The sequence below is a fragment of the Hyaena hyaena genome, unplaced genomic scaffold (genome assembly GCF_003009895.1).
Source record: "Hyaena hyaena isolate Hyena2069 unplaced genomic scaffold, ASM300989v1 scaffold_16, whole genome shotgun sequence".
Taxonomy (NCBI): Eukaryota; Metazoa; Chordata; class Mammalia; order Carnivora; family Hyaenidae; genus Hyaena; species Hyaena hyaena.
In genome coordinates, this window is record NW_024080650.1 from 907,311 (window position 1) to 924,990 (window position 17,680).

General features: G+C 42.9%; 1 protein-coding gene across 1 annotated transcript in view; it reads left to right on the top strand.

Annotated features, from left to right (window-relative positions):
- The window catches only part of ATRN (attractin), a 204,332-nt gene that overhangs the window by 179,344 nt on the left and 7,308 nt on the right, over positions 1-17,680 (top strand). The window contains exons 31-32 of the mRNA XM_039224093.1: positions 12,233-12,311; positions 14,803-14,910. Coding sequence (XP_039080024.1) covers positions 12,233-12,311; positions 14,803-14,910 — 187 coding nt within the window. The remainder of the gene's footprint in view (positions 1-12,232; positions 12,312-14,802; positions 14,911-17,680) is intronic.

Here is a 17,680-nt window from a genome sequence, read left to right on the forward strand (position 1 = left end):
TAGTACAAGTACCATATTTTGTTAAACCAGTCTCCTTGACTGACTTTTAGATTGTCTTCAATTGTTGTTACATATGCTTTTACATTTTTCTATGCAGATCTCTCTGGGATAGCTTTTATGTCCTATAATTGCTGCATGAAAAATGCAAAATCACTGCCATGGCCCCTCAACAGTGGCATGAATTTATACTCCGATAACAGGAATATAATTTCTCTTATGGCCTCTTCCTCTTACTATTTCTTTTTTTTTTTTTTAAATGTTTTTATTTATTTCTAGGAGAGAGAGAGAGAGAGACAGTGTGAGCAGGGGAGGGTCAGAGAGAGAGGGAGTCACAGACTGAAACAGGCTCCAGGCTCCGAGCTGGCAGTCAGCACAGAGCCCGACGCGGGGCTCGAACCCACGAACCGCGAGATCATGACCTAAGCGAAAGTCAGACGCTTAACCGACTAAGCCACCCAGGCGCCCCTCCTCTTACTATTTCTTAGCAACACTAGAAATTGCCATGATTTTTGATTCACCAGTCTGAGAGGTATCACTGGTATCTTCAATTTGGATTTCTCTAATTATGAGTGATACTTGCTAATCTCTTACAGTTCTTGTTTTGCATTACCTGTCCTTATTCTTTGTTTATATTTCTATTGAGATATTTGCCTTTTTCATACTGAAATTTAGGACCTCGATTTATTTTGCAACTATTAACAGATGTGTGTGTTCAGTTTGTCTTTGAACCCCATTTGTGGTATTTTCCACCAAGCAAATCACTCAGTCTTTCCCTGTTTTCTTCATGGATATTTTCCCTGTTGTCTTTTCATGTTTAGGTGTTCCTACATCCATCTGGAATCTATTTAAGTATAGCTTTACTGTATCCTGCAGTAGGAATGCCAGCGAAGCAAGAAAGGATATTAATTGCTTCAGCTCCAGGGACCACACCATCCATGAGGCCCGGGACTCATTCTCTGTGTTACTCCCTTTTTCAGAGAATGCTCAGCACAGTTCATTGGAGCTGCGTGGGCACCGGACAACCTCTGTCCTAAATGTTGCAATGCTAGCAGTTTGGAATGCTGGAAATTTGATGAAACTACCTCCTATTCACAGGAAAATCTCTTCATTCTACAGAAGTAGAGATTCCAAAAGGAAACTGCCCTCTAGTGTTACCACAGGAAAAATCAAAATGCCAAGATCTCCTCCCACCCCTCCCAGTAATTTTTTATCCTGCTTAGTGCCGGGCGAGTAGGGGTCACTGACCTGGGCCACCTTCTGTGGTCCTCCTAGAGTGGGACCAAAGCATCATTCTATATTCTTGCAGATTAGGTATTTCATCAGTCATTGCCCTGTGATTTACACCAGATTATGAGCCCCTCCAAGAAAGCTGTCATTTCCTTCCTTTTTGGCCACAGAGCTGCAGGGCCTGGAGGGGAAGGGTGTGGTCTTACCTGGTTCTCTGCGTTTGTCTCAAAGATATTTACTGATCCCACTGACCTGTCCTAGTCTTCCTGCTTCTGAACCCAACCCAATTGCCTGCTCCATTAAGTCTTCTCCTGACACATTCATTCCAAAGCCCATCCCCTTTGGGACTCTTATTATAGCACGTAATCACCCTTTAATGCAATTATTTAACAGTCTGGAGCTTAAGAGCAGCTCATACATAGTTGAACCTACAGTTTGACATGCAGAGATGAACAGAGCCAATTAGTGTCCTCTCCTACAAGTTTTAAACTGGGTTTAAGAGCCTGAAACAATTACCTCATGTCTCACAGCCCTGGCTGTACCTTAGAACCCCAGGCAGTGTAAAAAGCAGCAGCTGCCTGGGCCCCATACCCCAGAGATGCCAATTTGGTTAGTCTCCTAGGGCACCTGATCCTTGTGATATTTGAAAGGCTCGTTCATGGTTCTTATGTCATTGAGAAACCCTAAGTTAGCTGAAAGTTGTGTGAATTCAGGGCCTGTGACAGTATTACATCCATCCACACGCAAGCTAAAGCATGGGAGGTCAGATGGCAAAGAGCATCATGTAGCCACTGAAGGGGATGGGACCACAGCCTCAGCTCCTAGCAGCGCCCTGAGTCCAGTCCCTACAAGAGCTGGCTGATATAAGGCTCTTGGCGAGCCCTTAACAGACTGCACAGCCATCCAGTGGCCTCCAAAGTAGCAGTGATCTGGGATTTAAATTCTAGATTGTAATCATTTTAGGTTCTATTGGAACAAGTTTTGTAAGTTTCGCCATTTTTTCCCCCTCACACCATCTCATGTGTCCCACGCCTTTCCCTTTGTTGGACGTTGTTGTTCTCCAGGACTGTGTAATTCAGAAAGGACCTGAGAGAGGCGCCTGAGTGGCTCGGTCAGTTAAGTGTCCGACTTCGGTGCAGGTCATTGTCTCACAGTTTGTTGAGTTCGAGTCCTGTGTTGGGCTCTGTGCTGACAGCTTAGAGCCTGGACCCTGCTTCGGATTCTGTGTCTCCCGCCTTCTCTGCCCCTCCCATGATCATGCTTTATTTCTCTCTATCTCTCAGTGATAAATAAACTTTACCCCAAAAAAAGAAAGAAAGAAAGGACCTGAGAAAGAATTTGATATGGGGCGAGGCAGAGGGGCTTTCAGTCTAAGGACTAGAGTCTTTTGAGTTTTGCAGTGTTGTCTTCTCTTTGCTTATTTATACTCCTTTCATTCTTTTCCTTGAATTCTGGAATTCTCTCTTAGATTAATGAGGGAGATTCTGGATCTGTCCTTTATATTTCATAACTGAACTCACTTATTCTTTGATTTTCCTTCTGCACTGCATTCTATGTGAGCTCCACAATGATATTTTCCAGCTCATTAATGTAATCCAGAGTTGGGTCCATTTCCTTTGTTGAGCCCATCTGATAAGTTTTTTTTTTTTAACATTTGCATTTTATTTCTAATATATTTTCCCTATGGCCCGTTTCATTGTGAATGCAGCTTCATCTCACGTTCCTTTGTGAGATTAATAATATTTTATTTTATTTTGTGCTGTTATCAATAACTCTACTCAAATATTTGGGTTTTGTTGTTGTTTGATGCCCTTCTTTCACAATGTTGGTCTCCTCAAAATGTCTGATTTGGGATTGTGTTGAAGATTGCCCTGTGCCTGTGTGTGGATGCTGTTCCTGTGTGTCACATCCTTCAGTGAGTGTGGAGCAGGGACAGAGCGTGCCGCTGGGTGGGCCGTACTGTTAGTTTGTCTTCTGAGTGGAAGAGCCGCCGTCCTGCGTGGCCTGCCCAGTCCCGGACCTCACTGCTGCAGCTGCTGTCTTCCACTGCTCAGCACAGAGAAGCGGGGAGAGGCCGCCTGGTATAGCCACGCTGAATGTAGCCCCCCTTGCACGCTGTGGCAGTTCCCTTCCCTCCTTGTATCCATTGGCTGTGGGCTCCAGCACATTTTTATTTTGTTTTGTTTGTTTGCTTAAATTTTTAGAATCTTTGTTTAAAGCAATTTTACATTCATAACAAAATTGAAAGTACAGAGATTTCCCATACCCCCTCTGCCTCCACACAAGCATAGCCTCCCCCCATTATCAACATCACTCCCCTGAGTTGTACATTTTTTACTAAGGATGAACCTACACTGACACATCATAATCATCCAAAGCCCATAGTTGACCTTAGGGGTCACTCTTGCTGTTGTATATTCTATAGGTTTGGGCAAATACATAGTGACATATATCCAGCATCCTAATATCATACGGGGTGTTTTCACTGCCCTTAAAAACCCTTGTACTGGAAACCTTTTTTGCTTTTCAGCCCTCTGTGTTCTGACTTCCATCCCCACACTCTGTCTAAATTTGTGCGTGTGTGGAGGGCAGAAAGAACATCTCTATTGCCACATCCCAGAGATACTTCTCAGTTCTCAACTTTCTGATTCTCATCTGTATCAAGCAACTGACCACCCATCACTGAGACTCTGCTGGCCTTCTTTGACCCCAGACTGCCCTGAAGCCACTCTTTTGTTGAACTTTTCTGTCAGCTTCTCACTGTTGATATTCTCCCAGAGCTTGACCCTCGTCGTCTTCTAATTCTATATTCCCGGTTGAACTCTATCATCCCGTCTGTGGCATAACATGCCCAGAAGCGAACTTTTCAGTCCCTCCTCACCGCCTACCCCGCTGCCACTTCTGAGTCACTTGTCTCCCATGTACCAGGCATTCCCTCACCACGCCCCCACAGTCAGAGCCCCTCTACAGTCCACACAAAGTCCAGAGACCTTGAAAATGAATTCATGTACTTCTGTTCCCTTACACTCAGTGGCTTCTCATTGTATATAAAATATAAACCCAGGTGAACGGACCTTTCCTCACCTCTCCATATTCATCGTCTGCTTTTTCAAAAGCACCAGGCTCTTTCCCACCTCACAGCATTTGCACATGGTTTTCCTTTTTTTTTTCTGGAAAATGCTTGCTTTCTTTCTTCTTCCTACCCTTCATCTCTATACTTTTACTCATTGCTTGGTTTTTCCAAACAACATCCAATTCTTTGACACCAGCTCAGTGTCCCGCAGGTCTGTTCAGGTCTGACTACCTGGAGTTGGCATAGACCCTACAGGTTAAAGGCTAGTCTGCTGGGACTGCCTTCATGTCAGATGTCAGCCACAAATGGGTCCCCAGGCTGCCCACACTTCTGCCTGGCCAACTATAAATTGGGGGGGTTCCCGTGACCCTCCTCGGATTTGACAGTTTCCCAGAATGACTCACAGAACTCAGAAAAGCACAGCACTTAAAATTACAGTTTTATTAGAAAGAATGTAACTCAGGAACAGCCAAGTCGAAGAGATGCATAGGTCAGGATATGGGGGTGGGTAGAGAACACAGCTTCCACTCCTCCTCTGGGCATACCACCCTCCCAGCACACGGACGTATGTGTTCACCAACCCAGAAGCTCCCTCAAACTTCGTGGTTCCTCATTTCTTTCAAGGTTCCATTACAGAGATGTGATTAATGTACTCAGTGTCTAACCCTCTCCCCTCCCCTCAGGCTGTTGGTGGGGGATGAGCAGGAAGGGCACTGACCATTCTAACTCCCTAATCATGTGATTGGTTTTTCTGGTGACCAGCCTCTATCCTGAAGCTGTTTGGGTCCTTCTCTCCCATTAGTCATTCATTAGGATACAAAAGACATCTTAGGGGTGCCTGGCTGGCTTAGTCTGTTAAGCCTCCAACTTCAGCTCAGGTCATGATTTTGTGGTTCATGGGTTCGAGCCCTGCGTCAAGCCCTGTGCTGACAGCTTGGAGCCTGGAGCTGCTTCAGATTCTGTGTCTCCCCCTCTCTCTCTGCCCCTCCCCCGCTCATGCTCTGTCTGTCTCTCTGTTTCCCAAAAATAAACAAACATTTTTAAAAACTTTTTTAAATGGGGCGCCTGGGTGGCTTAGTCGGTTAAGCATCCGACTTTCGCTTGGGTCATGATCTCGCGGTTCTTGGGTTCGAGCCCCGCGTCGGGCTCTGTGCTGACTGCCAGCTCAGAGCCTGGAGCCTGTTTCATTCTGTGTCTCCCTCTCTCTCTAATCCTCCCCTGCTCACACTGTCTCTCTCTCTCTCTCTCTCTCTCTCTCTCTCAGAAATAAATAAAAAACATTTAAAAAAAAACTTTTTTAAAAATTCTACAAAGGACACCTTAATAAACCTCTTCTAAAAGAAAAAGAGCTCATTCAGACCCAGAGATCCTGTCATTTTTAAAATTATACCTTAAACTGTATAAATCACTTTGTACAAAAAAATAGTAAAGATATAAAAATTTTTAATCAAATTTAAAAGCAGCTCATTCCTTTTTAATACTGAGTGATATTTTATGTAAAGATCAACCACAATTTATTTCTTCACTTCTTGATGGAGATGGACATTTGGGCTGTTGGCAGTTTTTGGCTATTATAAACAAACCTGTGAACATTTGTCTAAAAAAGTGGGGAGGGGGACACTCCTGTCACTCAGAAAGTTTTAAGAAATTTAGGACCTCTGTGCCAGGAGCTCAGGACAGAGACCAAATAAATATATTTTTTCTTGGGGTGCCTGGGTGGCTTAGTCGGTTAAGCGTCTGACTTTCGCTTAGGTCATGATCTCGCGGTTCTTGGGTTCGAGCCCCGCGTCGGGCTCTGTGCTGACTGCCAGCTCAGAGCCTGGAGCCTATTTCAGAGTATGTATCTCCCTCTCTCTCTGACCCTCCCCTGCTCACGCTGTGTCTCTCTCTTTCTCTCCTAGAAATAAATAAAAATATTTTAAAAATATATATATATATTTTTTCTTTTACCACATTCATCCTTCAAAACTTGGCACAGCATCACTCCTTCCAAGATTCCATCCTAAACCTCAGAACTAAATCAGCTTCCCTGTTCTCTCCCATAGAACCGTATTGTTTTTTATCATGGTCCTTCTCACAGTTTTTTACTTGCTTCATAGCTGTGTCCACAGTTAGACGCTAAGCTTCAAGAGAGCAGAGACACTGTCTCTTTGAGTCATCCTTGCACACACACACATACCTTCGTCATCTAGTACACAGTCATGTGCAAATATCTGTGGAAAGTAAACTAGACGTTCAAGAGAACTGCCGAGTCTTGAGGAACTTTAGGCACCAACCCACCCTCTCTGAGGGAAGAAAGCTGCCAGTGCCGGTTGATGGTACACTCTGAAGGGATGGAGAGGCTGAGTGCAAATTCAGTAGCTCCAGTTAGCACGTATTGTGTATATTCTTGGAATATGTGTACAGAATGAGATGACCCTGCTGCCAAGCACCAGCCCAGTGAGGAGTCATCCCTTCTGCCTGGTGGAAGACTGAATGACACCATCAGAATTGACTGGGGACATCTTTAGGGACCATGGAATCTTGTCTAGTAAACAAGGACAGATGGTGTTTTTGTCACTTCTGCCTTTTGAAAGTGGAACCTTTAGAAAAGAATCTTGAACTTTGTTTTTTCTGGATTTTGTTTAAGAAGTAGGACTGATGATCATTTAACTGAGAATAAAGTCCTTTTTATGAGCTTGGGGAGGGAAATATTTTCCTCCAGCAAGTTTACCAGGTCCCAAAAGATCTACATGAAAATAAGGGGGAGGAAAGGTATCCAGGCGATTCTAAGCACTCTGAAGAATAGCTCAGATAACACAGAAGAGAATTAGAGCAGGATGCTGTGGGGGCGCTCAGCAATTCAAGTAAGAAAATCAGTATGAGTTGATTTAAACAAAGTACTTCCAGACACAGTCCCGGTGACGTAAACTCTAGACTGTGACACATCCATTGAACCCTCTTTGTGTCCTAATGAGATGCAAGTCCAGACTCCGGTAGGAGCCTTGTATATGAAGTGGGAAATAATAACCATTTGCTTGCTTGCTCTGGGAATCAGATGAGGTCATGTATGTGAAAGGGCTTCCTATCTGGGAGTGAGGTGCTAGAGTGGTTAGGACAACAACCAGTGGTAGTAAGAAAAGACTTCTGGGGAAGTCTTTGTGGCTGGGGTCACAGGTGCCAGGGCAGCATCTGAGTGAGGTTAAAAAGGAGAAACGGGCGCCTGCGTGGCTCAGTCGGTTGAGCGTCCGACTTTGGCTCAAGTCATGATCTCCCGGTTCGTGGGTTCGAGCCCCATGTCAGGCTCTGTGCTGACAGCCAGCTCAGAGCTTGGAGCCTGTTTCGGATTCTGTGTCTCCTTCTCTCTCTGCCCCTCCCCCACTCATGCTCTGTCTCACTCTGTCTTTCAAAAATAAATAAATTTTTTTAAAAAAGGAGAAACAGGTGATGGCACATCACCTGGCCAAAAGGAGGGCATATAATGGGAATTTCTGACGTAGGCAAGATACAATGTACTTATAAAACTTAATTATCTGAACCTTCTGCTAGACCCTTGCCAAACTGACAGCAGACATTTTGACAAATCCATTTCATGTCCCAGAAGATAAAAGCGATAATAGGTTCCTGCCGCTCTGGATCTAACTCTGACCAGAACGATGAAGTGTAAACCACAGGAACATGAGAAAAAGCAGTGGTATCTCTGCTTTCAGGCTGGCTTGGAGGTCAAAGCCAGGCCAAGAAATGCATACGTAATTTTTAAAAAGCCAGACTTGTAAGAGCAGGAAAAGATAACCATTAGTTAATAGTCTTGCCCTCTTGAGGGAAAGTTCAGGATGCTCTCAAAAATGTCACTCTAGCTGCACAATTACAATTAAGCTGGTGAGAAACAGAGCAAACACTGCCCAAACACTGAGCCCTCACACAAATTGTGTTTTCAGAGGACGTATATAAAAGATAGAAACAAAAACCTAGAATCAAGACATGGATTTTTTTTTAGAATAGTCTCAGGAAAGTATAAGTCTTTGATACGCAGGAACAGGTAAAACAGATAAAAAGGCAAAAAGGATTCTTGTTTTCTCCTCAGGTACAATGCTGACTGGAAGGAAGTGAGAGACCCTTAGCCCAGGGCTAGTGTCTTAGTTTTGAAAGCGAGAAATATACTTCTTTGATGATCTTTGAATGACATTGGCAAAATGTTAATAATTGTCAAGGCTAAGTAACGGACACAAAGGAATTCACTAGATCATTCTCTCTACTTGTGTGTATGTTTGAAATTTTTCATGGTATATAAAGTTTCTTTAAAATTACATTTACATAGAAACTCTGGGGAACAGTTGATAAGGGAGACCGCAGTTGGGTGAACACTGAGTTACAGTACCACCAGCACCTAAATTAGTGGTGGGAGAAAAGAAAGGAGGTGTATCTGGGAGTACCACCTTTTTTTAAATAGCTAGAATGTTTGTTGTTGTATTGCCCTGGGAGAACTCCTACACATACCAGCTTTGAGCGACAATCACTGTGTTGATGCACTGTTTGTGTCACTTGTTAGAAAAGCTATAACTGGTGGAAGAAACTGGGTTTTTGGTGTTTTTAACAAGTCCACGTTGATGACAGAAGCCCCACCGAGGCCTAGGGGGCAGGGGACACAGACCTTCTGAGCTGCACCATTTTACACCTCTGGATTGAGGGTAGCCCCAGGAGAGGCCTCTGAGTGACACCAGGGTGCTCGCCTCTGAGGACAGCCCTGTACTCAGCTACATCACTAGGGTCTTGGCCAACTTGGAAACTGTTCTCATTCGCTTCTCGCCCTTCCATGTGGATATGCTGCCTTCTTGTGTTTCTATTAGAATAAAAATAACAAAAAGCAGGATTGTGTGTGGAAACCAAAGAAGACAGATTACCCTTCTCAGACTCCTTTACTGCTTCTTCCTGTTCTCCCCAACTTCTCAATGGTGGGGTGCCCCCCAGGACATTTTTCTGTATCTGTATTCACTCCCTGGGTGACCTCATCCAGATTTATTACTTCAAATACAACATACAGGTGACCCTTGAACAATACAGGTTTGAACACCACAGGTCCACTTATGCATAGATTTTTAAAAAAATAAATACAGTAAGTGTAACTTATCTTTTTTTTTTTTTTAATGTTTACTTATTTATTTTGAAAGAGAGAGCACACGAGTCAGGGAGGAGCAGAGAGAAAGGGAGAGAGAGAATTCCAAGCAGCCTCTGTGCCATCGGCCCCAACGCGGGGCTCAATCTTATGAACCATGAGATCATGAACTGAGCCAAAATCAAGAGTCAGGCACTTAACCGACTCAGCCACCCAGGCACCCCTTATGATTTTCTTAATAACATTTCTTTTCTCTACCTCACTTTATGGTAAGAAAGCAGCATATAAGTTCACAGCAGCACTCTCAACAATAGCTGAAACATGGAAAGAGCCTAAGTGTCCATCAACGGACGAATGGATCAAGAAGATGTGGTTTATCTATACCACGGAATACTACATGGCAATGAGAAACAATGAAATCTGGCCATGTGTAGCAACATGGATGGACCCTGAGGGTGTTATGCTGAGCAAAATAAGTCAGGCGGAGAAGGACAAATATCATATGTTTGCACGTATAGGAGGATTAGGAGGAACTTGACGGAGGAACAAGGGCGAGAAGAAGGAGGGAAATGGTGGGGGAAAGGGAGAGAGGCAAACCATGAGAGACTCTTGAATGCTGACAAAAACTGAGGGCTGATGGATGTGGGGGGGAGGGGGGATGGTGGGCATGGAGGAAGGCACTCGTGGGGATGAGCACTGAGTGTTATGTGGAAACTAATCTGACAATAAACTATTTGTAAAAAAATAAAAATAAATTTTAAAAAAGCAGCATATAATACATATACAAAATATGAGTTAATCAACTGTTTATGATATCAGTAAGGCTTCCTGTCAATAGTAGACTATTGGTAGTTAAGTTTTGGAAGAGTCAAAATTTATACGTGAATTTTCAACTGTGTGGAAGGTCAGCACCCCTAACCCCTGTGTTGTTCAAGGGTTAACTATATGTTAATAACTCCAAATGCCATCTCCAGGCCAGACCTGGCACCCAGCCTCCAGGCTCCTACATCTGCCCACAACATCTCCCTTCGGTGGTTAGGTGGACATCTCAGAATTCAGACTGTCTGCTGTCTTGGACCAGCTCCACCCAGAGCCTTCCCTGTCTAGGTTGATGGCAAGTTCATCAGGCCAAAATCTCTGACTTCTCTGTTCCATAACCTACGTCAAGCACATCAGGAAATTCTGTTGTCTTGCCCTTCAAATTATGTCAAGATTGCAGAGTGCTTTTCACACCCCTATTACCACCATCCTAGCTTGAACCACTATCATCCCTCCTAGACTGCTGGTCTCCCTATTTCTGCCATTGCTGCCCTAATGGTCTCCTCGGCGTAAGTTAAACCATGATACTTTTCCAGTCAAATGGCTGCAGACTTTCCATGGTCTGTCTCCCCTTATCTCTCTGCCTTTATCCGTAACCTGACTCTCCCTACTCAAGCCATGCTGGCATCCTGAGGTTCCTCAAGCAGTCCTAGGTATTTCCTTACCTCGGCTGTGCACGGCTGAGCCCGTCACCCACACCTGTTTCTGTAGATATTCCCTGAGCCACCTCCCACACCTCCAAGTCTTGCTCAGATGTCCCCTCCTCAAGAAGCGAGGCTCACCCACTCTGACCATTCTGCCTTATAGTGCCAGTGTCACCCCCAGCCCCCTTACCCCAAGCCATCTCTTTGTCTCACTGACTCCCTTCTAACATGCTCTATTAATTTGCTTATTTTGTTTACTTTTTATCTCCTCCTGATAGAATGTCAACTCCATGGGAACACCAGTCTTTTGTTCAGTTCATCAGTGTATTTTGTGGGCCCAGAACAGGCCCTGTCTCAATAAAGTATTGGTTAAAGGGTAAATAGAGGCTGTCAGGGAGGAGGAAGGACGGGCCAGCAGTGTCAGGACAGCCAGGGAGCCCAGCAAGACAGGAACGGAAGGCTCTCTCCTGAGTGGTGACCCTGGGAAACCCCTTCTCTTTAGCCAGGGAATCCATTGGAAGGGTCTTGCCTCATTCGTGTCGGGGCAGCAGTGAGCTGCGGGAGCCTTGAGGTTTCTTCTTGGGAGAGGGTGGAAGTTCAGTCATCCTCACACCTCAGAGTGCCCTTCTCCAGCCAGCCTGAGGGCCTGTCCCGGGTCCACACTTGGGTACCTGGAAGCTGACCCCATGCTACAAACACCTTGTGTCTGCTGATCACAGAAGTCAGTCATTCTCTCTACTGTAGCTTTTCAAACCTTTCAAACCTATCTGGTTTACAGCTGTGAGAAAATTGAAAGCATTTGCAGTTACTAGACCGCTGGGAGTTACTCTCTGCTAACACTTTTAAGAAAGTTGTTGGTTTGAAGTTGGTTATATTATATAAAAATTATGTGAATTTATTTTGTAAAAATACAATTGAATGTGTTATTATATTTATAAGCTTATTCTGTGTTTACCTCTTCCTTACAAAAAGCTGGTTGTTACTTAATAACTAACTTTTTTCGTTTTGTTAGACTTTATAAGTAAAAGCTTGCCAATTCCGTTAAATAGCATGCTTGTCGTTCAGTAATATTAATCCTAGAGCTGTTTTTCTTATTTGGGATAAGCCCTGATGGGTCATTCCAATAAAAAGCCCAGTGGGAGGTTGCACCCTCTCCCAGCGCCTTGTGGGGACAGTACCCTCTCGAAGTAGGTCAGAAAGCTCAGCTTATGAGAGTCGTCTTCTCACACTGGCTTCCTGTGAACCAGGACATGGTTGTGATGAGTCATCAGAAAGGTGCTTAGAGTTGGTATTGGGGGGAACAGCCTGACAGGAGGTGCGGTGACAGTGCTGATTCTGGGGGCTGGGATAATAACTCCGTACTTTCCTTTCTCACAGTTGTTTCCTCTCTTTGCTCCTGGTGGCTGCTGTGGTTTGGAAGATCAAGCAAAGTTGTTGGGCCTCCAGGCGTAGAGAGGTAAGCCTCAGTGGATAAAGGTTCATGAATGCCTGTAAGAGCTTCTTCCTTTCCATTCCTCTAAAGCAAGTCAGTTTTAGCTATTTAGTGATCATTGATAGGCATACTGTAGAGGGAATAATGCTGCCCTTTCTGCAGAATGTGGTCAGTAGATTTCAACTAGTGCTATACAAAGTATAATTAATTCTGCACCACGTGCTTTTAACTTTCTAAAAGGAAACTTTAGTATTGACGTACTGCTACCAGTTCTACCAGAATTCTGTCCTTAACTCAGGCGGGAGATCTGAGGGCTCAGTAGCAGGGCCTTTCATGGGAACAAGAGTAAAATCCATCAGCTAAGCATCTCAGAAATGTTTCTTCACTTAAGGAAAGATAAATCAGTGTCTAGTTCAGTTTTTGCCTGAGTTTTATTTTCTAATGAGTCTTGATTTATTTCTAGAGTTCTGTTCCAAAAGAAATACCAATAAGTCAGGCAAATATTTAGTTGACAAATCAAATAAGTAAACTTGGTTAAAAGCTACAGCATAAAATCTTTATTGTAACTTTCACCGATGTTATTTGCCTTCTAGTCATTCTGTCTATTACATCATTGCTAATGGAAGGGCACTGAGATCTAGACTGACGTAGGCTCCTTGATTTTATGTATCTACTCATGTCCTTTTGTATATAAAAATTAATCTGAGGGCATCTAGGTGGCCAGTCAGTTGAGCGTTTGACTCTTGATTTTGGCTCAGGTCATGATCCCAGGGCTGTAGGATCAAGCTTCATGTCAAGCTCTGTCTTGCGCATGGAGCCTCCTTGGGATATTCTCTCTCTCTCTCTCTCTCTCTCTCTCTCTCTCTCTCTCTCTCTCTCTCTTTCTCTTTCTCTTTCTCTCTCTCTGTCTCTGTCTCTCTCCTCCCTCTGCCCCTCTTCCCCACTTATGCTTTCTCTAAAATAAAAAATTTTTAATTGCATTAAAAATTGATCTGTAGACAAAATTTAGAAGAGAATGGGAATGAGTGAAATCAAAATTTACAGGCACACATTACTATTCACTAAACTTTAGTGTCTTTAATGAGGTTAGCATAGGCTCCAGGATATTGGCCTCTTCCTGGTGGCCATGACCCCTTTTCTGAACCATGTAAAGGTGTTGTTATCATAGAGATAATGTTGCATCCTTTTTGTTATCATTTTTAAAATTCAGTGGGTAACATATTCAGAGGGATTTTTTTAATAGCTATGTTACAAGACATTTTAAAATCCCAGTATATTGGACAATGTTCTGAAAAAAATATAAGTTATCCGAATGGAATTAGAAAGAAGTAGGAAGCCTCAATAAACCAGTGGCCAGGGAAGGAATTGAAAACTTGTCAAGCTATTCCTCTCTCCATGGAGGGCATTACTCAGAGATTTTGAGTTTGAGGCAAGCTTATATAAATAATAATAGTCTATTTCTCCTTTAGTGCTTATGAGAACTAATTACTTCCAAAATACATACACTGTTCCTGAGTAAGGGAAAAGATGAACAGCTTAAGAGAGTCCTGATTCATTGTATGCATAGAAACATTGAAACCAAAACCTGAGAAAAGTAGCACCAAAAAATAAAAGCCAGTCACATAATGATGTGTGTGCAGCAGTCTAGCTGACCAGTGTAATAAAAAGATCATTTCATACCAGAAAATCTATTGGAATAAGTTATATCAGTGAGTAAATATAGAACCTAAATTTGTAGTAGTGGCCAGATAGTCATGTCATCTTTTATTGAAATTCAACACCCATTCCTAGATTAAAGACAAAATTCTTGGGGCGCCTGGGTGGCTTCAGCCGGATAAGCGTCCGACTTCGGCTCAGGTCATGACCTCATGGTTCATGGGTTCGAGCCCCGTATCGGTCTCTGTGCTGACTGCCGGCTCAGAGCCTAGAGCCTGTTTCAGATTCTGTATCTCCGTCTCTCTCTGACCCTCCCCTGCTCACACTGTGTCTCTCTCTCAGAAATAAATTTAAAAACCATTAAAAAAATTAAAAAACAAAATTCTTAGTAAACTCAAAAGTAATGCCTCTTTGTTAACACTGTAAAGAATATCCAGATAACCAACATCACTCATGATAAGAAAATACTAGAAATTGTGCCAATAAAATCCAGACATGTTTATTATAATAAGAGCCGACATTTGAGCATTTCTAAATTCCAGGCACTGTTGTCAGCGATTTTATACAGGTTATTAATTTACTCCTCACAACAATCCTATGAAATAGTTACTCTAGCCCTGTCTCACAGATGAGGAAACTGAGGCTCAGAGAGGCAGAATAACTTACCCAACATCACACAGTTGTCCTGATGTTCTCTAATACCTGGTCTGTGTCTAGTTTTCTCCAGCTGTCTCAAGAAATATCATTTTGGACTTGATTTGTTTGAACCAGGGAGGATGAGGTACTTCTAATATGTGGTATTCTTGAATAAAATCCCCTTGGCCCTCAGTGCATTAATGCTTGCTGTGTTAACCAATAGCAACTTCTTCGAGAGATGCAGCAGATGGCCAGTCGTCCTTTTGCCTCCGTAAACGTTGCCTTGGAAACAGATGAAGAGCCTCCTGATCTTATTGGGGGAAGTATAAAGGTGAGAATGTGATTCAGGAGTCCCGAAAACCTGTCAAAACTTATGCTTCTAAGTCTGGGAAACCACAACGAACAAGAGCCTTATTCTGTTGCCTCTTGGGTTTTCCTCTCTTTTTTAACAATGAGACAGCATACTGATGTCAGATACTCTTTTGCTTTCATTTTTCAGTTTTTCATTCATGTCGTTAAGTATTCTCATGTTCAAGGTATTTTAAAATATAAATGATTTGTCTCATATTCTTGAAAGTATTCTGTGGCAAAGTACTGTAAAACTTGTATTGGGAAAAAAGTAAAATTGAACCATTGGTTTTTATTAGTTGAGGAAATTTTCTTAAAGGGACAAAAATCATTAATTCACTGTTCATTCCATGGAATATAAATAGTTCTGACCTCTCCAAAAAAAGTGATGAAGAAAGCGATAAAAGTTTCTCTTGGTGAAATGAAGTATTCCAGATACTCTGGGGAATTAGCTATAGGTCCTAAATTTTCAGATACTTATTGAAGCATTACTGAGCTCATAGGAAGTAGGTAAAATTCCCAGGGAATACTCTCCTATCCCTCCCCACAAAAAGAACAAATCATGAACCAAAACCAGAATCAAGTATGTTGTAAAGTGGTCCCAGATTGGTAACACACCGTGACTGCCAGCTGAGGTAAGTGTATATCTTCTCTGTGGGAAAGCATCCCCAGTTCAGCCCTGGAGGGCCCCCACAGATCAAGATCAAGCAGAGATCACCATGGACAAGAGAGACAAGCCAGCAGGAAAAGGAGTTAGCAGACATCGTGGACAGTGGGTTTAGACAGGACTTCACATGTTAGAGTAGACATCTAAAGAGTATAATATAGCTCTGTATGAAATGTTTAAAGACATGAAAGATTGAATTATAAAGCTGAAGACACCATGAGTCAAGAATGACCAGATCTGAAAAAGAACCAAATGGAGCTGTTAGAAATGGAACATATAGGGATACTGGCTGGCTCAGTCGGCACAGCATGTGACTCTTGATCTCGAGGTTGTGAGTTTGAGCCCCACTTTGGGTGTAGAGATTACTTAAAAATAAAAAATAAACTTAAAAAAAAAAAAGGAAATAGGGATGCTTGGGTGGCTCAGTTGGTTGGGCATCTGACTTCAGCTCATGTCCTGATATCGTGGTTTGTGGGTTCAAGCCCCACATCGGGGTTTGTGCTAACATCTCAGAGCCTGGAGCCTACTTTGGATTCTTTATCTTCCCCTCTCTCTGCCCCTCCCCCCCAATCAGAAATAAATAAAATATTTTTTTAAAAAAGGAATTAGAACTGGGGCACTGGGGTGGCGTCTGGCTTCAGCTCAGGTCATGATCTCACAGTTCATGAGTTCGAGCGCTGCGTTAGGCTCTGTGCTGACAGCTCAGAGCCTGGAGCCTGCTTCAGATTCTGTGTCTCTCTCTCTGACCCTCCCCGGCTCACACTCTGTCACTCTCTCAAAAATAAATAAACGTTAAAAAATTTTGTTAAAAAGGGAAATGTAACATGTAGTGGTTAGAATTTTTAAAATAATTCAGTTCACATGTTAAATAGCATGTCAGACTCAAGAGAGAACTTTTGAACTGGAAGATGAATTTGAAGAAATTACACAGAATGCAGGACAGAGAAACAAGGAGATGGAAAATATGGCAGATAATAAGAATATGGAGGATGGGGGTGCCTGGGTGGCTCTGTTGGTTAAGCATCTGACTCTCGGTCTCGGCTCAGGTCATGATCTCGTGGCTTCGTGGGTCTGAGCCCTGCACTGGGCTCTGTGCTGACAGACAGTATGGAACCTGCTTGGGATTCTCTCTCTCCCTCTCCCTCTCCCCTCTCCTCCACGCCTGCTCATGCTGTCTCTGTCTCTCTCAAAATAAATAGATAAAACTTTAAAAAAAATATATGGAGGATAAAATGAGAAGACCTAACATATATATTTTATATATATATATGTATGTATATAGTATGATGGCCACAATGTGGAAAAATTGGAACCCATGGCACTATTAGTGGGGGGTTTGAAATGATGAGCTGCTGTGAAAAACAGTATTATTCTTTCTCCAGAAAATAAAAATAGAATTACCATATAATCTAGCAATTCCTCTTCTGGATATATACCTGCAAGAATTGAAAACCAGGTCTCAAAGATATATTTGTACACCCATGTTAATAGCAGCTTTATTCACAATAGCTAAAAGATGGAGCAGCCCTGGTGTCCATCAGTAGATAAATGGGTATGCAGATGTGGTCTATGCAAAGAATGGAGTATTATTCAGTCTTAAAAAGGAAGGCAGTTCTCACACCTGCTACAACATGGGTGAACCTTAAGCAACATAAGCCAGTCCCAAAAAAACGAATACTGTATGATTCCACTTTTATAAGATATATAGAGTAGTCAGATCCATAGCGACATAGTATAATGGTGGTTGTCAGGTTGTAGGGGAAGGGGGAATAGGGAGTCACCGTTTAATGAGTGTGGAGTTTCATTTCTGCAAGATGAAAAGAGTTCTGGAGATGGATAGTGGTGAAGGTTGCATAACAACATCAATCTACTTAATGCCACTGGAGCGTACACTTATTAAGACCCAGGGCGCCTGGGTGGCTCAGTCAGTTTAGCATCTAACTCTTGATCTCAGCTCAAGTCTTGATCTCAGGGTCGTGAAGTTCAAGCGCCGTGTTGGGCTTCACTCTGGATGTGAAGCCTACTTAAATAAAGGGAGGGTGTTAAGATGGCAAATGTTATGTGTATTTTACCACATTAAAAAATA